The 26,155-nt window shown below is 27.7% G+C and overlaps 4 protein-coding genes and 1 long non-coding RNA gene across 9 annotated transcripts; 2 read left to right on the forward strand and 3 right to left on the reverse strand.

The window, feature by feature from the left end:
- Positions 1–944: 944 nt before the first annotated feature.
- On the reverse strand, positions 945–5,137 carry LOC107998284 (polyubiquitin-A). The gene is made up of 2 exons (XM_017057476.3): positions 4,888–5,137; positions 945–3,156 (listed from the first exon to the last, which is right to left on the reverse strand). Exon 2 carries the CDS (start codon positions 3,148–3,150, stop codon positions 1,093–1,095), a length of 2,058 nt encoding a protein of 685 aa, XP_016912965.2. The 5' UTR covers positions 3,151–3,156; positions 4,888–5,137; the 3' UTR covers positions 945–1,092.
- Positions 5,138–7,192: 2,055 nt separating this feature from the next.
- Positions 7,193–15,077, reverse strand: LOC107998297 (zinc finger RNA-binding protein). 2 transcript variants are annotated; one of them, XM_017057493.3, is made up of 11 exons: positions 14,943–15,077; positions 14,503–14,666; positions 14,044–14,385; positions 13,084–13,539; positions 12,266–12,979; positions 11,855–12,176; positions 11,582–11,769; positions 10,466–10,614; positions 9,138–9,233; positions 8,891–9,011; positions 7,193–8,603 (listed from the first exon to the last, which is right to left on the reverse strand). In XM_017057493.3, exons 1-11 carry the CDS (start codon positions 14,990–14,992, stop codon positions 8,320–8,322), a joined length of 2,886 nt encoding a protein of 961 aa, XP_016912982.1. In that variant the 5' UTR covers positions 14,993–15,077; the 3' UTR covers positions 7,193–8,319. The 2 variants fall into 2 exon arrangements, with proteins under 2 accessions (XP_016912982.1, XP_016912980.1); XM_017057491.3 differs by having other exon boundaries at positions 13,084–13,650.
- Positions 15,078–15,614: 537 nt separating this feature from the next.
- On the forward strand, positions 15,615–17,207 carry LOC107998299 (geranylgeranyl transferase type-1 subunit beta). Its single transcript, XM_017057494.3, has 3 exons — positions 15,615–16,148; positions 16,259–16,619; positions 16,690–17,207. The coding sequence occupies exons 1-3, from the start codon at positions 15,615–15,617 to the stop codon at positions 16,800–16,802; spliced, it is 1,008 nt and encodes a 335-aa protein (XP_016912983.1). The 3' UTR covers positions 16,803–17,207.
- A 235-nt stretch (positions 17,208–17,442) lies between these two features.
- On the forward strand, positions 17,443–26,105 carry LOC107998300 (tumor necrosis factor alpha-induced protein 8-like protein). Of its 4 annotated transcripts, none has more exons than XM_017057496.3 (4): positions 17,443–17,759; positions 23,536–23,614; positions 24,533–24,804; positions 24,890–26,105. In XM_017057496.3, exons 1-4 carry the CDS (start codon positions 17,637–17,639, stop codon positions 25,241–25,243), a joined length of 828 nt encoding a protein of 275 aa, XP_016912985.1. In that variant the 5' UTR covers positions 17,443–17,636; the 3' UTR covers positions 25,244–26,105. The 4 variants fall into 4 exon arrangements, with proteins under 4 accessions (XP_016912985.1, XP_016912987.1, XP_061932072.1 ...); XM_017057498.2 differs by lacking the exon at positions 17,443–17,759 and adding an exon at positions 22,361–22,450; XM_062076088.1 differs by lacking the exon at positions 17,443–17,759 and adding an exon at positions 22,485–22,775.
- LOC133666216 (uncharacterized) lies at positions 18,559–19,136 on the reverse strand. The gene is made up of 2 exons (XR_009830035.1): positions 18,732–19,136; positions 18,559–18,627 (listed from the first exon to the last, which is right to left on the reverse strand). It is a non-coding gene; the product is annotated as an uncharacterized LOC133666216 (long non-coding RNA).
- Positions 26,106–26,155: the final 50 nt, after the last annotated feature.

Below are 26,155 nucleotides of genomic sequence, written 5' to 3' on the forward strand. Positions count from 1 at the left end.
AATTTTAATTTGAAAAATATTTGCATGTTTTATTGTAAATTGTATTAAAATATTTTCTTCCTGCATCGAGAAATTGAATTTCAAAAAATTTTATAACAAAAAATGGTAAAATAAAAAATAGGAAAGTAATTTGAAAAAGTAGAAAAAAGAATTGATATAATTTTAAGGTAAGTCTTAAAAATTTTAACCACAATTTCTAATCGATGTATATATAATATGCTCAGAAAGAAAAAATATATTCTTTGTAACGAAAATTATATTATTTAAATCTAAGTAGTATCATTTTTAAGGCTAAACTCGAAACGAATTAATTAGAAAATTAATTAGAACGGAGATCTAAAAAATAACTTAACACGATTAAAGTGAAAGATAGTATTTCGAATATGTGTCTATGTATTAATCATGACCTTTGATTAAAATAAAAAAAAAAATATTAAAAATATTTTAAAAAATAAAATAATAAAATTTGTTATAATATATTAATTTAATAATTACATATTTGTTATCGCTTTTATTTACTAATTAAATTCAAAATAATACGAACAATCTAAAAATTAGATTTATCTTATAAGATTTTTTGTTCAGATACCGAATTATGAATTGTACAAGAAATCAGATTTTTATGTGCCCTTTATGATTTAAAATAGTGAATTTAGGATTTTTAATTTATATTAATATGATATATATATATATATATATATATATATATATATATATATATATATATGATATATAATGTTAAAGATTTATATACAAATAAAAAAAATATAAAAATTTCACATACAACAAAAGTGAATCATGACTTTTGTAATTTCAACAATATTAAATTATTGAAATGCGCATCAACTAAAACATAAATAATGCTTAACTGATTTCATTGATAATATATTAATATATTATAACTATAAAAGAAACATGAAAAAATTATAAATTCACAAAATATATTTTTAATAATACCATTTATTTATCTGGATGTATCATTTACAGAATTATATTACATAAGCAACTATTATGAATAAAAGTAAAAAAATTTTATCTCTATTTTTTTATTTTATATATTATCCATATTAAAACGAAATTCAATGTATGAAATTATCGACCACCTCGGAGACGAAGTACAAGGTGAAGAGTCGATTCTTTTTGAATATTGTAATCGGAAAGTGTACGTCCATCTTCCAATTGTTTTCCAGCAAAGATCAATCTCTGTTGATCAGGAGGAATACCTTCTTTGTCTTGAATTTTTGCTTTTACATTTTCAATGGTATCAGAAGCTTCAACTTCAAGAGTAATAGTTTTTCCGGTAAGAGTTTTAACGAAAATTTGCATACCACCACGAAGTCGCAAAACAAGATGAAGTGTAGATTCTTTTTGGATATTATAATCGGAAAGAGTACGACCATCTTCCAGCTGTTTACCGGCAAAGATCAGTCTCTGTTGGTCAGGAGGAATACCTTCTTTGTCTTGAATTTTTGCTTTTACATTTTCAATGGTATCAGAAGCTTCAACTTCAAGAGTAATAGTTTTTCCTGTAAGAGTTTTAACGAAAATTTGCATACCACCACGAAGTCGTAAAACAAGATGGAGGGTTGATTCTTTTTGGATATTGTAATCGGAAAGAGTACGACCATCTTCCAGCTGTTTACCAGCAAAGATCAGTCTCTGTTGATCAGGCGGAATACCTTCTTTGTCTTGAATTTTTGCTTTTACATTTTCAATAGTATCAGAAGCTTCAACTTCAAGAGTAATAGTTTTTCCTGTAAGAGTTTTAACGAAAATTTGCATACCACCACGAAGTCGTAAAACAAGATGGAGGGTTGATTCTTTTTGAATATTGTAATCGGAAAGAGTACGACCATCTTCTAATTGTTTTCCAGCAAAGATCAATCTCTGTTGGTCAGGAGGAATACCTTCTTTGTCTTGAATTTTAGCTTTCACATTTTCAATAGTATCGGAAGCTTCAACTTCTAAAGTAATAGTCTTTCCTGTAAGAGTTTTGACGAAAATTTGCATTCCACCTCTCAAACGCAATACTAAATGTAGTGTCGACTCTTTTTGAATATTATAATCCGAAAGTGTACGACCATCTTCCAGCTGTTTACCAGCAAAAATCAATCTTTGCTGATCTGGGGGAATACCCTCCTTATCTTGGATTTTAGTTTTAACATTTTCAATAGTATCAGATGCTTCAACCTCCAAAGTGATGGTTTTTCCCGTAAGAGTCTTAACGAAAATTTGCATTCCACCTCTCAAACGCAATACTAAATGTAGTGTTGATTCTTTTTGAATATTATAATCGGAAAGAGTACGACCATCTTCCAGCTGTTTACCAGCAAAAATCAATCTTTGCTGATCTGGAGGAATACCCTCCTTATCTTGGATTTTAGTTTTAACATTTTCAATAGTATCAGATGCTTCAACCTCCAATGTAATGGTTTTTCCCGTAAGAGTCTTAACGAAAATTTGCATACCACCTCGAAGACGTAGAACAAGATGGAGGGTTGATTCTTTTTGAATATTGTAATCGGAAAGAGTACGACCATCTTCTAGCTGTTTACCGGCAAAGATCAGTCTCTGTTGATCAGGTGGAATACCTTCTTTGTCTTGAATTTTTGCTTTTACATTTTCAATGGTATCAGAAGCTTCAACTTCAAGAGTAATAGTTTTTCCCGTAAGAGTTTTGACGAAAATTTGCATACCACCACGAAGTCGTAAAACAAGATGAAGTGTAGATTCTTTTTGAATATTGTAATCGGAAAGAGTACGGCCATCTTCCAACTGTTTACCGGCAAAGATCAATCTCTGTTGATCAGGAGGAATACCTTCTTTATCCTGAATTTTAGCTTTAACATTTTCAATGGTATCTGAAGCTTCAACTTCTAAAGTAATAGTTTTTCCAGTGAGTGTTTTGACAAAAATTTGCATTCCACCTCTTAAACGCAGTACTAAATGTAATGTTGACTCTTTTTGAATATTATAATCAGATAATGTACGTCCATCTTCTAGTTGTTTACCAGCAAAGATCAATCTTTGCTGATCTGGTGGAATTCCTTCCTTGTCTTGAATTTTCGCTTTTACATTTTCAATGGTATCTGAGGCCTCAACCTCCAGAGTTATTGTTTTACCTGTCAATGTTTTGACAAAGATCTGCATGATTATCTGTAAAAAAAAATTATTTAATATATTAATTAAAATGAATACATTTAATGGTAAAATTTATTTCAAAATATGAAATTTTATTCAATTTATATATATTCTGTAATATGAGAATTTGAATATTATCTTTGTACTGAAAATTTATGTTTCAAGAAATATATTGATACTTTGCGTATGCATAATTTAGAAGAATGTATATATTTCTAAATTGTAAAATAATACTAATATAAATAGTTGAAATAATATAAATAATTTTATAATTCATAAGCAAAATTCAAGAGCAAAAAAAAATATTTTTAAATATTATATTTACTACAATATAGTTATATAATATACAGGTATAATATATTATATTGATTAAGAGATTTCATTTTTAAAAAATAAATTGTTATTTTGTATTTTTTAATATTCTTAAATAAAATTTAAAAATACGTATTTTAAAATCTAGAAAATTACAATTTCAAATACCAAATACGTAAAAGCTCATATTATAAGTACATGTTTCGTTTATATTTTATTCATCTATTGAATAATAGATGTAAAATACGCAACAAAGATGTAAAATAAATGATTTTATGATAATAATTCGAAATTTATTATTTCCATCGATAATTTTCATTGAATCGCATAATATATATTAAAAAAATAAATTTGCTTAATTGTAATTAATTCAATTGATATATTTATAAATTAGACAATTCATATATCATATTATATATTTTATATATAGATATGTTTTTTTTATAATTAATCTTGCATTGATTTTAAAATAATCAATATGAATTTTCTACCGACCTAAGCGATATATAATATTTATATTTTTGGATCTTCAAAATGAAGTTATTTTTTTAATATATATTATATATTGCATTCACATATTGATTTTTTTTATTTATATATATATATATGAGCTAAAATTTCCTCGATTTAAATAATAATAAATTATATATTTAAATCGTCATTCATCGATGAAATTAACATGAAGTTATCAAATTATCACATATTAGTTTCGCAATTTTCAAATTTATATTTAATTTTTTAAAGTTTATATTAGTTTTTTAAAATCAATTCTTGTATTTTTTCTTGTATTTTAATCGTCAAATAGCATCGAAAGATATCAGAATTTGTCAAAAATTTTTTATATTCCGAAACGAAATTTATCTTATACCTTTCCTAAAATAATTCTATTTCACTAAATTCGTTCGTTTTATATTTTGTTACCACATTTATGGTAAAATGTAAAATGAATTTCAATATGGCGTACTAAATGCATAGTCATAATGTCGTCATATTAGTGAATTGCCATTAATAACCGCCATTTTGAGTATAATTATTACGCAGCAAAAATGTGAAACATTATTAAAATAAGATTTTATTTCGTGAAATCGAAATTAATTTCATAACCATTTTTCTATGTTATAATTTTATTATTGAAATATTATTACTAATTTATTGATATATAAAAAATATATATTATGAAATTCTCAGAAATAAATTTTAAATTCAATACTCATAATCAACGCTTTCAAAGACATTATTTTGTCTTAATTATTTTATTTTTTATAAAAAATGATTTAAATATGTACAATCAATTTTAGAATGAATAAATTACTTAAAATGAAAAAAATATGTGAATATAAATAAATAAAATCAATAAAATCTTTAATTATCGAAAAATATATTAAAATTTAAAATAAGTAAAATCGTAAGTACAACAAAAATGGAAATTCTTACCTTCCTTGGAAGTAGTTTATGATGCAGCAAAAATTTCTATAAAATTTAAGAAGTCTCACGAAGTTCTTCCTCTAAAAGCACTCTGAAATACCTTGTAGAACTGAATAGAGGAAACGACAAACGTTCCTTTTATGTCAATGAGGGAAAACTGTACTGATCATGCGCAAACATGTCAGGAGATCTCTACAAAGATGCCTATTGGATTATATTTTGTATCGTCATGGAATCTCTGACGTTGCTACGTTCTATTGGTTTCTGAGACAAAGAGTATTTTTTATGTAATAAAATTTTGTTAAATTAAATATCGTTTATAAAATTATTTATAGTAAATTATTATTTTTGGAATAATGTATTTTCTTCAACCAAAAATTTTATTTATATGCACGTTTCTTTGAACTGTCACATTTTGACAGTAATATACTGCTAGAGGGCGCTTGAAAAAATTGTTGAATAAAGAAAAGTGATGATTCATTGTTTTTATTACTAGCATTGCTTTTTCTAATAAATTTTTTATACAATTTATATTTAGCATAAATAACATTAATTTTAAGAATAAAAAAATATTTAAAATTCTATATGAATAAGAATGAATATATGAATAAGAATATATGAACAGGTTATATTAAATATCAAATACATAGATTCGATATTAAATCTATTATTATTTTTAAACTCGATATTAATTTATAAAAATTATTATATATATAAAATAATCATATATATATATATATATCAAAACATAGAACTGATGCAATTAAAATCTTATTAATCTTAAAATAAAATTAATAAAAATTAATAAAAAATGAAAACATGAATTTATGCAAGTTATTATTATTTTCATGCAAGTTAATATATTATAATATATAAATTATAAAAATTCTAAAAACATATAAATATTTATTTAATATAATTAAAATGTATCATTAAAAAAATTTAATATTTTTGTAATTATTTGCACGATCATTTCATTCGTATTACTTACCAAATATTTTTAGTGACACGTAAAAAACAATATTTCATTTTGCATAATTGTTCACTTGCATTAAAATTGATATTTCATAAAAAAAAAAAAAAAATCAATCATGACTATCAGACTAGATTAAAATTTTGTTTATAGCATGATTGTTTTACATGAAATACATGATAATTTCGAAAACAAGTATTTACTTACGATAACTATTTACATTTTTAATTTAATATTTCATTATTAACATCGAAATAATAAATTTTAGTTAACTATGTTACTACTTATATAATTTAGCAATAATTACAACCAGTTATTAATATAAAAAAAGGACAAAAACAAAAACTCGCAGACTTTAAGCTAAATTCTAAAAACAATATAAATATTTACCTTTATTATCGAAACATGTTTATAAAAAACATGCAATTGTTTTTCACATGAAATTAATAAATCGCATATTATTCTTAAAAATAAAATATAATTAGAATGGCACAGTGAACATTAGATATGATCTTCATGTATGAACAGAATATAACGTAATCTCCATATTAATTTCGAAAAATTATCAAATTTTTAAGAAATTAGTTTGCATTTCGTTAAAACATTAAGGCTCTACACACATTTTTGCAGGTTTTAATCATTTAATAAAAAATTGCTTGAATGAAAAATTTGTAAACTTTTTTTGCAAAATACCTGCATGTAGAGCAGGTTTATTACGTTATATTATAATATTTGGTTGAAAAAATAATAAACTAATAATACACATATTATGTAATTTAAATATATACAAATATATACTTTAATACTGTAGAATAGGAAATGAAAATTACTTAATGCTTAATCTTATATTGATTCAAAGCATACGTCAGTTCAGTTTGATTAAAAAATTGTATACATTTATGAGAAATAGAAAAAATTGAAATTATAAGAATCGATCATTGTCCACATTCTTATTTGAAGACTAGTTGTACCAAACAAAATCAATTATACATATAAAATTATATTCATAACTTATGCACAAATTATATCCTTAAATTAAACGTAAAATTAAATTTTTTTTAATTCTATCTTCTGCTAATTTTATTAAAAAATTAATACAATATCAGTCTCAGTTCTACTCGGTGCCATCCAAAAATAAATTAACCTTCTTTGTATGTTAAGTGTTTCTTCTTGTAGAAAATTAACTAATTAATAATTATAATAGTAAAATCGAAGTGCTATTGTGTGTGTGGCCTTCTTACTAAAGAGAATAATTCTTATTAACTTATCTTATTGATAAAAGCTCTTATACAATATGTACTGTAATATGCAAAGGAATATGGAAGTGAAGAAAACTTTATATTTATCTCATGCATGTTCGATTTATTCAAAGAGGATTTGCATGTGTACAACAGAAGATTCATACACTGTGTCAGAAACAAAATTTATTATGTATGAACATTTTGAAATTATATTCGATTTCCTGTGAAATTTTTAAACAAACTATAGTAAAATATTAGGAATTCTTGACACGTGCACTTAACCCTCATTGGACAGCAAAGCATCTATTTTAATAATTGATTTTCAACTCTGCTTTCTTGGAATCTTCTGCGTGAATCAGTACACGCGGTGAGAACATACGGTGTTAGTTGTTTTGTGCAGGGAAACATTCTGCACTTCTTTACGACTACACACACAACATACACACGAATTCTCAATACAAACTAACCTACTCTTAACTTCAAAACTTATAAATGTTCAGTTTCTTGCCACCCTCTCTATTAAACTTCTTCATCATACATTGTGACTTTCAAATATAGCTAAATAAGTAATTCAGAACTAATAACGCATTCATCATTTTCTTTGACAAAATCCTAGTGCTGGAACTAATCGTACCAATTGCCTGTTTAGGAAAGATTATAAGTCTTTTCTCAAAAACCTTTAGTAAAATAGTTGCAAAGGTTTTCTTATATATCTTAAGAATAACATTATCCATATTTTGTAATAACACTAAAATCTAGTGTTTATACGTAAAATGAATTTAACAAATGAAATCTGAAATAATGCATTCCTTACTTTAAAGATGTTCAGAACTTACTAAAAAATTAAATTGCTTATAACAATCGAAGCAGTACATCAGTTTTTTATCATTAAAACAGAAAACTTAGTACTAATAGTAACGCGATAATTCGACGATGTTATACGTTCAAAAACGAAGTCAAGGTACAATGATATAATCTGACCTAATAATTTCTTTCGTCATTAAAATCATGATTGCGAATTAAAACGATGCGCCATTGGTTGTCCAAAGGGAGACTACATTCTAAATAATCATAACACTATATTAATAGATCGTTAGTCTTGTTTTAATCTTTGATATCTTTCCAGTATAGAAACACCTCATTGAACAAGCAATTGACACGAGAAAAATTTATTTCTTATACTATATAAGTTACGAGTAAATCGATAAAGCAAATATTTTGGTAGATCTACTTGGAGTCTGTCTCCATTTTGATCTCCTCTGCTTTTTTATCTTTTTTCGAAGCCTCGCTATCTGTTCCTTCTCCATTACTATTGTCACGTCTTCGTTTCCTACCATATCGGCCCTTATATTTAGGTGGTGGAAGTTGTTCCATACCCAAAACTTTATGAATTTGACGAAATGCAACCAACCGCAGAGCATGTTGCGCCGAAGCAGTTATATCTTCTCTCTGTTGAGCTGTCATATTGCCTATCGCATCAACTGGTTCTTTTTCACATGGATCAGATAATCCTAATATAATAAATAAACAGAAATATATTATTTGTAACAATTTGTCTTTCTTACAAATCATTTATAAAATTTTACATAAATATATAAAGTCAGATTGCCAATCATCTATGTAATATTGTGAAGAATACCATTAAGATACAAAAATCGAAATACTCGATTTCAGAATCTGAATGGATTTTACAATATACTCAGTCTCGTCATCTGAATCATCACTTTGTTTCAAAATATTTTTTAAAAAATCAAATATTTTTATTACTTATATTAATTTCATTGCAAATTAACTATACCTGGACTGCCTGGAAGCAATATTCCTCCAGCAACACATTCCAAAAGTCTTCTTAAAGCTTCACCTGGACTAAGAGGTCCTCCAGCAGTGCTAATTACTTTCTCAGTTAACAGTTCTAGCGCCTGAAAAAATTTAATAATCTTTTATTTTTATTTCTTTGCTTTTTGAAATATTAAATATTTATTTTATTTTATTTCAAATAAATTAAACTAATATATTTGTATAATAAAAAGTTATTCCATACTAACCCATGGGTTTAATGGTCCCCAAGTGGGTACACGGTTACAAAGATCACGCATTATGCGAATAACCATTACACAGCTCTGCAGTGAAGTTGCTCTAGCCTGTTAAATACGATTAGTATTTCAATATGATAATAATAATAACTACATTAAAGTCTCAATATCTTCTGGAGATGTGATGCCCTAAACTACTTTTAATTTGCTTTGTGTGGGCTTTAGCTATCCTCCCAGCCTCGTGCCTATAGCTCCTAAATATTAGCCCATATCAAAATTATCGGGTGTTTATATTAAGTATTTCCTGAACAATTAATACCTAACATAATATTTAAAAAAAAGTGCAACGTATTAGAAAAATTGTACACTTGTACTGCCAAATATAACTATTAAACTTATAACTAAAAAACACCCGATATACTTATGACACCACTGTGTGTTTGTGCTTGTCTGTCTTTTAATATTTTAATTAAGTGCTCACAATGCACATTCTATAGAAAATATGAAATAAAGTACATATTTTTAAAGAATATACTAACTTTAAAAACTTCTAAGACAGACCTAGAACAGACTCAGTCTAGGCTACAATGCATTAAGATTAATCCAGAATAATGAATAAGCTTTAATCATAAGCATCATAAAGTAGTTCAGTGCATTATAAACAAAAATAAAACTACATCTTTTGAAGAGAAATTACGCAATTTTTATAAGATTGTCTGCAAATAGTTTCCTATTATTCTGGATGTTGATGATTTGAAGTAAAGCAAATGTAAATGCTTTTGATGTGCATCAATATTTAAATGCTACAATTCACACTTACATAATGCTTAAACTTCTTGCCTGAAACTATCTGATTGCACATTCGATGTTTTCTGCTTTTGAAAGTATGCTATATATATATATGTATATACATATATGTACTTCTTACTTTTTTTTTATTCAAATTCTACTGATAATTACATATTGCCATTACCATCCACTTATAATAACTAATTATAAATACAAATTATAAATTATAAACAATTGCTTCATAAAGACTTTCAACAATTCTTATAAAATATTAAATGAGTAAAGTGGATTGGCAAACCTATAAAGTTAAAACATCAAACGTAATCAAATAAATGTTTCAGACAAAATCATATCAACAAGAAGATAGATGGTAATAAAAATAAAATTGTCACAAGGCTGGAAGTTCTAAGACTGCTCTTTTTTGCGGACAGAGAGAGAGGACAACTTGCACGCGTTCACGTATTAGGAAAAAATAACAGAAAAAGTCATTAGTGTCAACAATTTGACACTGACAATTCGAGATCTTGAACTGAGAGTTGATTGATTCAAACCTGAAACCACTTGGCATGCCTGAGTGCAGCTAAAGCCTCCAAACACTTAGCCTTGGGAAGTACATCTGGTGGATCTGGTTTCGTCACAGCGGGCGTCGCGGGCGTTGTTTGCGGTTGAGCAGCTCCCTGTTGCTGCTGTCCAGCATTATCTGAGATTCCAACAAAGAAAGCACAACACGCTTAGACAACACTTAGAGTGTTTGATCATGCCCAACTTGGGTTTTCCCTCTATATATAACTATATTTTAACTCAAGTACATTAAACTTGAGGGCATAGCCTAAAACATTCTTATTAAAACAAAAATAAACCTAATCGAATGTAGTACACGACAATGATACATTACTCCTATCCATGAACGTCCTTTTCTTCGCATTATAAAAGAACGACCGATAATTCTTATTCACATTGACAGCATTACTTAAAAGTAAATGTTAAAGTAACACTATCAAAAGACTCATCGGTTATGAATTGGAGTTAACTGCGCATTGTGTATTATGCGTACAGCATTCGACAATAGAGGGTTTTCTTCAAAATTATTAATGCATGATCAAAAAGTCCATAGTTTTAAGATTGCCTCAGCGTTGTTTCCTCATACCAAAAGCGTGTCCACGTTCGTACTAACACATATTTTCTTCTTTATGGAGACTCCAGCTTAACTATCAATTAAACTAAGAGTATACAACTACAATTAACTTAAAAGGAAGAAAAGTGACGTCTAATCGTATCAAGTTTACGCTCTCTCTTTTCCGTTAAAAAATGGCTGATATATTTCTATGTACGCTCTTACATTTTTTTATATTCATACTTTTAAAAGTTTAAATGATACACAGTCGTGGACACACTAAAATGCAGCTGTATCGAAAAGAAAAGGAAATTTTGTATGTTAGAGCGTATATACACTGGCAACCGTTGAAGTCCTTGGCTGCCCCTGCATCATCCTGGTGCTTAAAAAAATTTACAAAGAAGCTTTTGGGCCATGAAAAGAACAAACAAAATTCATAAACCACATATTCAAGAAAATAGCATGAAAATAAAAAGATATTTTTTATAAAATCTCTAAAATTATCAGTTATCCTTTTCTTGGCCACTATCAAAATATAAAACGATCAAATCACCTGCAGCTACAGCTGGTTTAGGCGTTTCGCGCATTAAAGGACTGGTAAGAGTTACGCTAACAGTCACACTGCCTCCTGAAACAGTTAATGCAGCTGATTCTGGATGCTTTCCGACATTGTAAGTATCTTCTGGAGCTACGATTTTCAATTGTGCTGGAAGAATCTCAGCAACTTTGTTTAACAATGATCTGTAAAAAAAAAATATTTATAAGTTATTTTATAAAAAATATTTAATATATTTAAGTATAAAGATATAAATTTTTTTCAACTGACCGTGTTGGTTTTTCTGCACACAAAACAACAAGGCATACATGATTATCACCAGATAATAAAAGTCCTTTTGCCAAATTGCCAACACGCATTACACCTCTTAATATTCTTGAATCTTCTTTTTCTTTTTGGAATGAAAACAAATTACCATCACTACCATCTTCTTTTTGTGGTGTTGTTGTTTTCTTCTTATCAGAATCTTCTTTAATTTTTACTGGATCTGCATTTTGTTGTTGTTGTGGTTGCTGTTGTTGTGATTGTTGTTGTGAAGTTGTAGTTGGTGTTGTTGCTGTGGCATTAGTAGTTGGTGGTGCTGATTTTTTACCTATAATTATAAGGATATATATAATATAAATATAAAAATAATTATAAACGCATAATAAAAGATAATAAGATAATAGAAAAAATAATTACCAGCTTCTGCTAATGTATCAGATACAAATTTCAATGCTTTTTCAGTATGAGAAACGATTTTTTGAACTGCCAGCAGTTCTTGTTCTTTAGGATAAATAGTGGTATGATGAGCTAATACATGCTTATCATCAGAAGAATCCGGCCTTCTTTGAGGTCCAGGAAACATCATCATAGGAGGTGGTCCTGGGAAAGGTCGTGGTATCGGTGGAGCTCCAGGCCCGCGCCCATAACGTCGATACCATTCATAATATTCACATTCTTCTTCATAACGTCGTCTTTCTTCCCAATACATCATTTCTTCATCCATCATTGGACCCATAGGTCCTAATTGATTAATTTCTTCTCTACGGCGTAGATATTCATCTCGCATTTGTTGTCTACGTAATTTTTCTTCTAGCATTTTTCTTTGTTTCAGACTTGGTTTCATATCAACTACTAAATCTGGATTAACTTTTTTCTTATAAGCAAATCTATGCCGCCTTCCTTTCATATGCATATCTTTGGCATTAGGATCATTAAATCTGCATTCACAAAGCTTACAATTAAAACTTATAATTTTTCCATCTTCTGATTTATTTTCCTCTATATATTCTTGACCAACTGGTTGAATATCTTTCTCATCAACAGCTGTTTCTTCTACAGTTTCCTCTGTTGCAGTTTCTTCAGATTTAATTTCTGCAGTTTGATTTTGATTTACAGTCCCCAAATTTCCAGCTTTAAATATTATATATAATATTATTAATGATAAGTATTTTCAACTTATGATAATATTAATATGCAATTTAATTTAAAACTGTATTTATAAAAAAATTACTTACAAGCAACAAAGTTAATTTTAGGAGTAGCTGTTACTGTTGGTTTCTTAGCTCCCGCTGTTTTAGCTGCTGCTGCTGGTTTTGGGTTCAAGACAGTTGGATCTGCACTTGGTATTGGTTTTCCAAGTTTAGTATGTAACTTAACGACCTTTTGATGTTTTGCTCCTCTAATATGAGCAGCATATGCATCATTTCCAGTACAAGTGACATCACAAAGTTCACAACGCAGACTGTTGCCTGCCCCACGTGCTGGTGGTTGTTGTGGTACTTTCAGAGAAGCTTCCTTCTTCTTATGCTTCTGACCCTCCAGATGTTCACGATATGTTTGAGGTCCAGCACAGCTGATCTTACAGACATCGCAATAGTGTAGTTGTTGAGGCTTAGGAGGCTGCTTGGGCCGCATTGCCTTCATTCCTCCCCCTCCAGTGCCAAATCCCTTCCGTCCGTAGCCCTGCCAACCTCCAGTCTTCTGGTTAGTTGAATTGCTGTTTGCACTCTGTTGGGCTACATACATAGTCGCAGCGCTATATAGCGCTGCGTCGTAGCCGGAATACGTTGTACTCGCCGTTTCTAAGGGAAATGAAATTGAAACCTCAAACTTTGGAGGAGTCAATCCTTTATATTCATGAAACCATTCTACTAACTTGTATCCATCAAAATGAATACTTCATTCTTTTGATGAAATTATCAAGTATATAATCAAGTATAATAATTAAAAAATCTTTATATGATATTAATTTTATAATTTCAAAAAAATTCAATTTTGCTAAACTTTTAAACCACATTATGATTTAAAATGTTAGCAAAATTTTATATATCATCCATATGTACAATTTGAACAGCCAGAGGATCAATTTCATGTTATTAGTGCCTACATCACGGTTAGCAGGACATTTACATAGGATTTTCAATTTTGGCGAAAAATATTAACATATATGTACATATGATTTAATGAAAACTTACTATTTGTCGCTGTTGATGGTGTAGCAGCAGGTGTAGCAGGTGCTGTATATCCAGAAGAATATGTAGCACTTTGAGTAGGATTAGATTGTTGATAAGCTGTACTTGAAGCTTGGTATGTTTTAGCTTGTCCAGTAGTAGTAGCTTGTCTTGCTGTGCCTGTATAAGCACTAGTTGTACTATATGCAGGTTTTGCAGCTTGATAATGTGTTTCTGTAGTAGTATAAGTGGCTGCAGCAGCAGCAGGTTGTTGATAGTAAGTTTTAGCTGCGTCGTATGTAGCTGCAGGAGCAGCACGTCCGTAACCGTAATCGTATGTTTGAGCCACAGTACCAGGATTAGCAGCTATAAAAAAAAACAGAATTGGATAGGTTTTGTAAAATCTTTAACACAAGCATGAGAGCTGTATACTTGAGAGAAAGAGAAGAAAAAAGAAAATAAAATTAATCAAAATAAACTTACCAGCGTATGTTGTTCCAGTAGCAGCTGCAGCAGCGGCTGCTTGATAGGTTTCGTAACCTGTAGCTGCAGCGGCAGCAGGTCGTTGAGTGTACGTGGCGGCAGTTGCCGCTGGAGTTACTGCGTATCCCGCTTGACCAGTCTGATAAGCGGCTGCGCTGGTCGCTCTGTTCAAAAGAACAATAGGTTTTCTTATATACAAGGAATAAAATGAGAAATGGAAACGGGCAAAACGAAAAAGACCTCTATCGGATCCGTGCCCGGGAGAGACGCTCGATGGACGCTCTACTCTCAGCAAGAAATGGCGGCCAAGCCGGCTGGGCTCTCGCGTGCACCGATTTTAACGAACAGTTATTACTCCCGCCAACGTAGTTACCGTCACGATTTTTCGAAAAACTTAACACTAACTACTTAATAATTATGGTATGCAATCGATTTCGTACCCATATTGCGTTCCGCCGTGAGTAAACCCAAAATAATTGTTCTGAGCCATCCTTCCTCGCAGAGAATCCCGGAAAGAAGGACAATGGAGGAAGTTGTAGGGCGTGCCACGAACTCGATAGAATGGCGGCGCTGCCGCGGCTCCTATTGGTTATTCTGTTGGAGCCGGGCGCAACAATTGCAAGAATGCCGCGCCCTCAGTGGCCGCTTCCACGAGAACCCTGCGTCGTCCTCCGACAAACTACCTCCGCGCAAATCAACGCGCTACCGTACTAGCCAGAGAAACTACCGCGAGAAAGTATTCACGAAGCGGACAGATGTATACGGTTAATTGAAACTTAACTTACTGCGTATTTCTCGTTATCTCCGTTTTCCGGGGTAGTATGTAGTTTGCGTAATTTTCGCGGCTGGTGCGTGTTGCGGCGAACGTCCGGCGTGCGCAAGAAAGGGCTAGTTTGCCGGCGACGCGTGCGTTCAACGAATTATTTTTGACGCCCCCTAGTAGTAACTACATCTATCGTTTAGAATTGAAGCGCTCTCTAGTAGGTTTTATTATAATTCTAATGGAATTCTTTTCCATTCGCACAACAAATTTAAACTCAATATTCTCCTTCAATATATCGGAATATATTTGAAGTATTATATTATTTAATCATACAAAAACAAGATACAACATGCCATCGCAGTTAGCAACGAAAAAGCATGCTAAATATTTCCAGAGGTTATTACAAATAATGCCCAATTGTTCAGCAGAATTTGATTGTTCTAGACTTGCAGTAGCATTTTTTGCTATATCAGGATTAGATATATTAAATTGCTTGAATGATCTTAGCGAAGAAACAAAATTAGAAGCAATTAACTGGATCTATAGGCTTCAAGTAACTGGAGCTGGACCACGTTCAGGTTTTCAACCTTCTACAACAATACCAAAGGATGCTCCAAAATATCAATGTGGTCATTTAGCAATGACATATATTGGTTTAGTTACCCTTTTAATTCTTGGTGATGACTTAAGTCGTGTTGATAAAAAATCCATTATTGAAGGAATGCGAGCTTGTCAAAATCCAGATGGATCATTTACAGCTATTATAACAGGATGTGAAAGTGATATGAGATTTCTTTATTGTGCTTGTTGTATATCTATAATTTTAAATGATTGGTCAGGCATTGATAAAACAAAAGCAATTGACTATATTTTAAAAAGCATTGTAAGTTTTTATCTTTTTGTTTTTATATTTTTATATATAAAGAGTATTAACAAAAATTGGCTTTGTCTACTTAATTTTATCATAGCACAATATCTCAACAATGATTATAGTCATATGATGGAGCAATGGGCCAAGGACCTGGTCTTGAATCACATGGAGGATCTACATATTGTGCTGTAGCTAGTCTATTCCTCATGAATGAACTTCATAATGTATTGACAAATGATCAATTAAATAGACTAAAAAGATGGTGTCTTATGAGACAAGATAGTGGCTTTCATGGACGACCTGGAAAGCCTTCTGATACTTGCTATAGTTTTTGGGTGGGTGCAACTCTACAAATGCTTGATATTAATAAATTATCAGATCCTGATAAGAATAGAGCATTCCTTCTTGAAACTCAAGACAGTATTGTTGGAGGATTTGGAAAGTTTGCTGATTGTTTGCCAGATCCTCTTCATACATACTTAGGTATGTAAAAAATAGAATATCTAAAATTTTATAATAAAAATAATATACAATGTGAATATTTGATTTTTAGGTTTATGTGGTTTAAGCCTTTTAGGAGAAACTGATTTATGTATAATGAATGCTGCTCTTAATATCTCTGATCGAGCATATAAACATTTATTAAAAATTCAAGAGGTATGGTAATATATTTAACAATCTATAAAATATTTGCAGCAACCAAATCTCATATCAAACGCACAGAGTTAAAGCAGGAAGGAAAAATAACATTTTTGCATTTTATCACGAATTCTATTTATAAAGTTCTCACAGATTCTCTGTGCCTAGAACCATTATTCTAAAAATGTCAATTAATAAAAATATTATGATTTTGAAATATGTTATTAACTATTCTGTTTTGATGAAGACACTTGTTAGATATATATTTAAAACACGTCATATTAAAAATAAAAAAAGAATTAGTAGTATAATTCAAATACATCTTAAATTGTCATTATATATAAATTTTAAAAATTCTAATAAAAACAAAAAAATATATGTAAATAGTTCTAATCTAATGCCTGTCATCATAATAAAAATTTGCAAAAATTATATATTTTCACTTTTTATAGAACTAAAATAATTAACATTTAATGAATGTAGTATTTATTTAAAAAAAAACATTTTACTACCGTTAAATTGAGAAGTTTTGTAGTCATATTTCCTTTTTTTTTTCGTTCACAACAACCCCATCAACGAATGAACACGTACTGCGAAGAAAACTCCTTGATACTACGAAGTTGTCCGAGTGTAGCTGCCACATGCGCCCCACCTCGCGGAATGATGATTCCATGGTAACCGGGGTGGGTTCGCAGATCACAACAGACGACGTTCGTTCGTTCATTCGAAGAGATTGTGTAGTTCGAGAAAAGCGTGTTCTATCATTGCCGGTGTTTCTCATTTTTTTTTATATATTTGTATATTGTGTTCAATTATCTTTCATTTGATAAAATATTTTAAAAGCTATCAGTGAAATTTTTTATGTACATGCAAACGAAGTGGAATGCAAACAAAACAGTAGAATATCTATCCTACGGTCGTTGGAAAAGAGAAACTTCATTGTCAAGTGTTGGGGTCGCATTCGCGACCCAGACATCAGCCGAGGTTAGTGCGCGCTCAAAATTTAAATTAATTTATTATGAACAAGACTACTTCTTCATTAAGAATGAAATCGCTAAATAATCTAAATTTAGAATAAATAAATTTACCGTCGGATAGATACGCATGATCGAAAAGAACTTGTTCAATATAAAATTCGTAAAATATTAAATGCTATTTTTAAATATTTCATTTTAATATTTTTTAATATAAATTATTTATTTTCAAAATTGTATATTTCATTAAATTATTAAGATATACTTTGTAATGATATATATTCATCTTATTGAAGTAAACTAAGCAAAAAAATATTCATAATACAATAATATATATACACATATAAAATTGTTGGAAATATAATTAATATAAAATTCATGGAAACGAAAAAAATAATAGTTTTTGTAATATCGCATACATATTCTTGACGTAATATCGAATCTTATAAAAAGGAAAGTATGTAACATAGTGGAAACTTGAATTTCGCAAAAGCGACGAGTTCGTTTAATTGCGTCACTTAGTCATGGCCGAACGGATGCATGTAACTTAATTCCTTATATGTACGGTTGACACAACAAAAATGATAGATATAAAAAATATAATAAAATAATATAAAAAATTCTCAATATATACATACATATATATATATATATATATATATATATATATATATATTTAGAATAGCCAAAGTCCCAAGATATTGTGAATTAATCGATTATCAGTATAGCATGAAATTTTCCACAGTACATGATTTTCATCCACGCGGCCGTGTATATCCAAAAACAAATAGAAAAAGAAAACACAAATATAAAAGCAATATTTTTTTTTTATTTTTTTTAATGTGAATCACATTTTCATCCTTTTATGAAATATGAATCTGTAAATAAATAATTTTTTGTATGAGTTATGTCGTACAATGAATGAAGCTGTTGTACAACGAGCATTTACTGTACTGTACCAGACTACTACTGTACTAATTACCAGATTACGATTCACTTTTTTATCGATCATTTTTAGCTCCGTGAATTTATCTCATGCGTTCACCAATAATCGCAGCAACTACATTTATGGTACTTAACGAACTGATTCGCGTTACATCAATCAATCAACTTACTTGAATTATATGCTACATATAAATTCTATAGTTTCATTTCGGTGAAATAATTCAAACTGTGTGTTTAATATAGTAAAATTTTTAAGACAATTGTAAATGTTAAGAATAAAATAATTGTTTACGATGTCTTACAATATCTGAGATGTTGTTGATTTAATTTAAAATTTTATTATTATATCACGCTTACAATCTTCGGCCTTGAATAAGCTATATGTTTAAAACAGATGTAGTGACGAAAATATGTCCCTTCTACTGTTTTGAAGAATCCAATATAAATTTACTTTTTTTATTTTTTTTATTTTATTATATAATTAACATTTTTATATATTTTTATTACATTCTATATGAGATCTTATATATATAATCGAGATATTATATGTACAATCATGGTATGAGAAATCAATATTCAAAAACGAATATTCACTATAGATGACCAAACAGGAAAATTTTTTAAAAGTTGTATTTAACAGATGAACGTGTGACCTTTGTGGATAGAGCATAATCCATCTCGTAACTGTCGTGTGAGCACGTGCGCATCTCGTATTCGATATGTGTGTTATGCACACACATAAAACTGAATACATCGATCGAAGGGCAGGTGGTGGGTATATTCTCAGACAAGATGCTCAGTTTAACAAGAAGGTTCGTGCCAGTTGCACAGCTGTCGGTGTGACAGCTGCATCTTTCGAAATAAAAAGAAAAACGTTAAGGAAATCGAGAAGTGGAAAGAAAAAGAGAGCTCTCGATTTGAAGTCGTTTTGATAATTCGTTATTTCCAAAATATTAAAGAATATATTAAAGAAAATAAGTTAAAATAAAATTTGATTGATTTAACATATAATTAAATTTGAATATATGATATTTTGTGAGGAAATAAAGGAATAAATATTTTCATAAACTTATTTTTATAAATATATATATATATATATACAATGAAATATACAATTTATTATAAATAGATAGGTTAGTTTTATTTTTAAATTAATAATAAAAATAATAGTGATAAAAATTTAATACTTCGAATTATTGAAACATAGTTGGGACATATAAATTAACATAGAATATTATTTTGCATAGCATTAAGATGAACATTTTTTAGTTTCGTAAATTTAATAATACGTAATAAACCGCCATGAAGAAAGAGTTAATTATATTCTGAAATCGTTTGATAAAGATAACGATAATTTATTTTTCTGAATTATTAGAAGAATTAAAAAAATATATATATAAGAATAAGAATTTCAATTCCTTTAAACTTATTAAATTTATAGAATATATAATTGAATAATAATAATCGAATATTTTCTCTGATCTGTAATCTGATTATCGATATCTTAAATTATAAATGAACAATCAAGATATGAATATGAAAAATAAAATTTTCATATTTTTTATTTTATCATTATAAAATTTATTTTAATCAAATAAAATTTATTAAAATTTTTTCGATGAAAATGATATTAAACACAACTATATTTAAATATTTATTCATTTAATGATAAAAATGTAATAATGATGAAATATAACTCATATTTCACTCATTAAATAAATTAATATATTAAATATGATTCAAATTATATCATTTTAAGCAGAAAAATATGATAATATTTTCGCATTTATATTTCAGTATTAAACTGTTCTTTATTTCATTCAATATTTCTTATTCTAATCTTCTTATTCTAATGAATAATATTTAAAAAACGAGTAAACTGAAAAGAATTAATAATCAATCATTTCTAATATATCTTTGTTGATAATAAATGCATATCGGACTTAAACTAATGACTAATAAGCGAGAAGTATTGAAAATATTGACTTAATTGCATCACTAAAGAGGTTAGAAATTGAAAAATAATAATAAAAAATAAAAAAAATTTTATCAATAACATACAAATAAATTATTTTTTTCGAATAAATATTAAAAAGTTTAATTTGATTAATTTTTTTTACATGATTATTTTTAATTAATAAAATTTGTTAATTTTGCAGATTTGATCAATGACAAAAATTTTTCTAAATTCAAATACATTTATTTAATATAACACAATTGTCTGCACTTTAAATTTTATTTCCAAATAAACAAAAGATAAATATGACATGCGAATGATGTGTATACATTCTTAACAACATTAAAAAATTCTATATATTAGAATGTATAGATTATTAATTATATCCTTCAAGTATTGCAATAATAAGTAAATAAAAAAGTAAATAACTAATTATAGCAGGGACAAATTTTCAACCTACTTTGGCTATATCTCTATTTTATCTGTATTTTATATTTTTTTCATAAAATAGTTGTCTTTATTCTACATTAGTTTGGAAATAAAAATATGAACATTCTTAATATTAAAAAGAATTTTAATAATTATAATTTTTAAAAGATAAAATATAAAAATAATATATCATAAAATAATAACTTTATAAATTTAATTTATAAGTTTAATAATGATAATCATTTTAATATAAATTTTTTTTTTGTTAAGAATTATATAGTATTTGTTATTCTAAATAATCTCGATTATATGTCATATCATTAAATTAACAGTTCATATATGCATTAGTCATTCGTGACTCATCATGTTCGATAGACGTAAGTTTATCATACATTTAATACTTAAGCGAAACAAGAAAACGGAATTATAGAAAATCAACGGAATCATTAATTTAGTATAGATAAAGATCAAAATAGAATCTTTTGATCTATTTTATAAATCTACTATCGAAGACTCTTTATTAAATATTATTCGATTATTATATATAATATTTTATTTATATTATATATTATTTCTTATTTTGTTTTATGCAATTTTCTTAGAATAAAATTAGAATAAAATTCAGATAAAAACAATATACGTGCAAAAGTAATTTATATCAACATTTTGTTTAAATGTATATATGTAAAATAAATGGAATTTGAAATCTGGAAAATTATTGCAAAGAATGTAGTTTCCTTTCCTTTCCAGGGCAACATTTAAATAAAAGAAAGTAGATCATTTTAGAAAATATATTTCAATTATTGAAATCTTGTAATAAAAACAAAATTAGTAATTTGTTATTGAAAGAATTGTAAAGTGATAGTTTAATTTATAGAAGACTATTTTGATTTTTAAAGGTTGGATTATGAATTTGAATTGCAGAAATAAAATATTTAAATATAGTAAATTCAGAAAATAAATTTATATTTCGATTTGTAAATGTTTATAAATTTTTATAAAAATTCGTATAAATACAAAAAATTATAATATAATTTTTAAATTATTTACATCTTTTCTATTATCTTAATTATTTTCTTTTAATATTTCATATATATTTATATAATATTATTATAACAACTTTTGTGTTTTTAATTTTAAAATTTTACTAGACAAAAAAATTGATTTGATAATACCATTTATTTTTTTATGTAATATGTGAACGATCTCTATGAGATCGATTTGAATCTTTTTAATAAATCGAAACATTAAGTCGAATCACATGTAAAGATGATTTCATTATTTCGATAAATCGAATGTGTTTAAAAGCGATTTTAACATTCTCGATTAGTATAAGTGAATACTCTTTCTACGAGTTAAAATCTTTGAAGGTTTGATTCAAGATTGAATGAAGACTTTTTTAAATACTCAAATATTTGACTGATATTGACTGTATTAAGATTATTCTATCACGTACATTTATTTCATTTATAATATTACATCGACAAACGAGAATGAGAGTCTCTGGCTTGCCTTGACGCTCCTTACAAATCGATCCAACTTCCATATGGCTATACCTTTTCGATGTGTATATATGTATTTGTACACATATATATGATTATGCTTTGCGACAACAAACTACAACGCACTTTACGTTCCATTTCCAGTGTATCGAGTTTGACCTCAGTTACTGACATAAATTGCACGAATGAGGGAGTATATGTGCTTCAACCTATTTAATCCTTCACCCGCCAATTTTTCTTACTTTCTTTTTTACATATTCATATCAATTTTATAATAATATAATTTATTCCGTAATAAATAAGTAGAGCTTAATAATGAAATTTTTAAAATTAATTAAAAAAATCGGGATATTTTGTTTATTTGAGTAATTTTTATAATTGTTAAATTAAATCTAAACATCTTCATTTAATAATGAATATATTAGAGATATTTTCAATCAATTTAAAATATAATTAATTATATTATATATTTATTAAATATTACAATTTAAATTCAAATTCAAAAATACATAAATTTTTGAAATTTAAAACATTTTTTAAATCATATCGTGCATATAATATTTAATCAGAAATATATAATTGCATTTAGTTCGTATTCCATTTTTATATTAAATCATTAAATATCATTATTATCTCTTTCACAGTATTCGATGACACGGAATGTATATTAATATAATTTTTATATTTAAATAAATAATTGAATCAGAAATGATAATAATATTTCTATAAATTTTTCTAATTTATAAAATTTCATTTTTATTATTACTAATTAAAATTTTGCAATAAAAATAAGAATAATATTTTAGCACTTATCATTATAAGTCATTTTATTTGTAAATATAATTTTATTAATTAAATTTATTATCGTTATAATTTAATTTAATAAAGAATAAAATAATTTTTATATCATATTTTCTACATATTTCTAAAATATGTTAAATATATTTTTTCAGGTGGCGTGGGGTACGGCAGTAATGGAATTGCAGAGCTGGCTGCTCTATCATCTTGTAGCCGTAACCGACTGCAATCAAGGTACACAAATGTTAACTGTATGATGCTCTGATTCGTTCCCACGAATAAGAACACAAACACGAACGCATTTGCACAACACGCAACATCATTCTATGTTGCTCATTTAATTTCTGAATATAATATTGTTTTACATGTATATTTTGCGCCAAATTATATTGATTCGTTTTACATCCTTGCTTATTTTAGTTACTTTTGCCTGAGTTTCGACTGTGCTCACAGAACACTTTTTTATTTCATTCATAATCCCGTTATCGCCTAGAGGAAACAGCGGTCTACCAATGTTTGATGGTAAGTTCTGATCACACGCACATCATATATATTATTATTTTCATGATATTCATGTTGATATATTAATAAAATAAATACTATTTTATATTACTTTAATCAAAATAAATATATTAAATATTTAAAAAAAATTGTAATAAAAAATCTATAAATTAAAGTTTGTATTATGGATACATATATATATTGATATATATTGATATATACTAATATGAATGTAAACATTAATATAATTTTTTATCTATTTTTTATCATTTATTTTTTATGCATAATATCAATATGAGAAAGTTCTTCTTTGAATTCTATATTATTAATTCTTATAGTTCAGAAATTTTTTATCAATTTTTCTACAAATTTTCAATATTTACTAATTGCAAATTTGTAATCTTATTTCATGATAATTACGAATAAATAATTTTTGACAAATTCATGTGTATATGAAATCTTACAACTTTTTAAATACTTACATATTATATTTATAATTTTAAATACTTACATTATACTGTAATATACATACAGAGAAATTAACTTTGTTTGAAGCTTTTCTAATAATGTACATTGTATAAAATTTACTCAACAAAAGAACCATTATTCAACCCCAAGCAGATGGTACAACGCTTGCAATTTTTTTTCCAGTGATGCAGTCGGCGACTACATTGAACGGGGGATCTTATCCCGCCGGAGGCACCGGAAGTCGCGCTCGTGATTTAGGTCTTCGAGCGCAAAAAAAACTTCTCGGCAGAGTCGTATCTACAGGAGCCGGAAGATCACTGTTGATAGATGATGCTACTACATCACTTCTGGATAATCTTTATAAACTTATGGAAAGAGCTGCAAAAACTAATCCTAGTTTAGATAAGAAGCAGCCTGAAAAGGTTTTAAAGAATATTGTTAAATTGTCCATTAAGGTACGTATTTCTCTACTTGTTGATATAGATGTAATTTTTTCAACAAAATTTTATTAATATGTTTATTTTGTTTGAACCATTCTAGGTGGGTCTTCTACAACGTAATCAACAATTAAACGTTACCGATGACGCAAAACTTGCCGAAATAAGAACTGCCCTTAGAGCTGTAGCTATGTCTGTGGTTTCGTTTTATGAATTAGAATTCAGTTTCGATAGAGCGTATTTAATAAAATCATTAGAACGATGCAGAACTGCAATACAAACATTTATAAAGCCACATCTCACAGATAAATCTCAAGATCGATGTGATCAAGTGTTCGATTTCTTAACGCATTCCGATTTTTTGGATTCCGTTTTTAGGCAAGATTCAGAACATAGACCTATCCTTGGAATGTTAGTTAGTGATATAAATAAGGCCTTAGATGCTGGGCATCTTTGATTTTTTTTAAAATGCGACTGAATTTTTGCAATCAATGGGGAGCATAAATGAAAATTATACTTATATTTGCTAAAAGATAATTAAGGGAAGATAATAATTTTCCTCCCTAATTATTTTTTGAAAAAAAAAAAAAAAAGAAAGAAAGAAAGAAAAAAAGTCAAAAAAAGAAATCCAATGTATGTGTGATATCAGTTATTTACAGTCGCCTGTATAATAAAAAATAATGATAAATATGTTTTTGATATGAAAGAATTTTGAAATATGATGTTTCCCGTGAAAATCGATCGATTTCACAGTAGTGCTCACCAATTTATGCAATAATTGTGAAATACTCTATTTATTTTCAGAATGTATATTGTTATGATCAGTATATTTATTTACAATACTTATGCGTTAGAATACCAATTGTCAATTTATACCAAAAAAAAAAAAAAAAGAAATGAGCTTATTTATACCCAAAAATGGGTTTATAGTAATTATGGTAGATTATGTTAATATTAACAAAATAGCACATCAAAAAAGCAATTTATCATTACTGAGAATGCACTAAAAAATATGTGCTCTAAAATATCTTTTTTATTCAAGAGTTATACTCTGACATATCGACGAGTATATCTATAAAGATAAATTTTCTCCTGTTACTATACGCCTCAATACATTTTCGACACAACATATCTAATATAGTGGCTAAGCCTGCATAATTGAATTGAAAAATATTTACATCACATGTATTACAAGTATGTCGCAATGTTGCGTGTTTTGTATAAATTATACACTCTTTACACATTATTTGTGATGATTCTAAATGAAATAAAAATCTTGTATTGATATATCATTAATAAATTATTTGTAATAAGAGGAATTACTTTTTTCCCTGAATATTTATTTCTAATTTTTTCAAAGAAATAAAAC

This window comes from Apis cerana, linkage group LG6 (genome assembly GCF_029169275.1).
Source record: "Apis cerana isolate GH-2021 linkage group LG6, AcerK_1.0, whole genome shotgun sequence".
In the NCBI taxonomy this organism is placed as follows: Eukaryota; Metazoa; Arthropoda; class Insecta; order Hymenoptera; family Apidae; genus Apis; species Apis cerana.

Bases quoted from the DNA above. Each gene is read 5' to 3' on its own strand.
- LOC107998284 (XM_017057476.3), bottom strand. From the start codon at position 3,150: ATGCAGATCTTTGTCAAAACATTGACAGGTAAAACAATAACTCTGGAG.
- LOC107998297 (XM_017057491.3), bottom strand. From the start codon at position 14,992: ATGGCTCAGAACAATTATTTTGGGTTTACTCACGGCGGAACGCAATAT. The intron at 10,615-11,581 runs GTGATTTGATCG...TTGGAATCTCAG, and splicing joins TAAACCAGCTGTAGCTGCAG to ATAATGCTGGACAGCAGCAA. The intron at 9,012-9,137 runs GTTAGTATGGAA...AAATTTTTTCAG, and splicing joins GGGGACCATTAAACCCATGG to GCGCTAGAACTGTTAACTGA.
- LOC107998299 (XM_017057494.3), top strand. From the start codon at position 15,615: ATGCCATCGCAGTTAGCAACGAAAAAGCATGCTAAATATTTCCAGAGG. The intron at 16,149-16,258 runs GTAAGTTTTTAT...CAATGATTATAG, and splicing joins ACTATATTTTAAAAAGCATT to TCATATGATGGAGCAATGGG. The intron at 16,620-16,689 runs GTATGTAAAAAA...TTTGATTTTTAG, and splicing joins TCCTCTTCATACATACTTAG to GTTTATGTGGTTTAAGCCTT.
- LOC107998300 (XM_062076088.1), top strand. From the start codon at position 22,644: ATGTGTATATATGTATTTGTACACATATATATGATTATGCTTTGCGAC. The intron at 22,776-23,535 runs GTATATGTGCTT...ATATTTTTTCAG, and splicing joins TAAATTGCACGAATGAGGGA to GTGGCGTGGGGTACGGCAGT. The intron at 23,615-24,532 runs GTACACAAATGT...TTTTTTTTCCAG, and splicing joins CGTAACCGACTGCAATCAAG to TGATGCAGTCGGCGACTACA.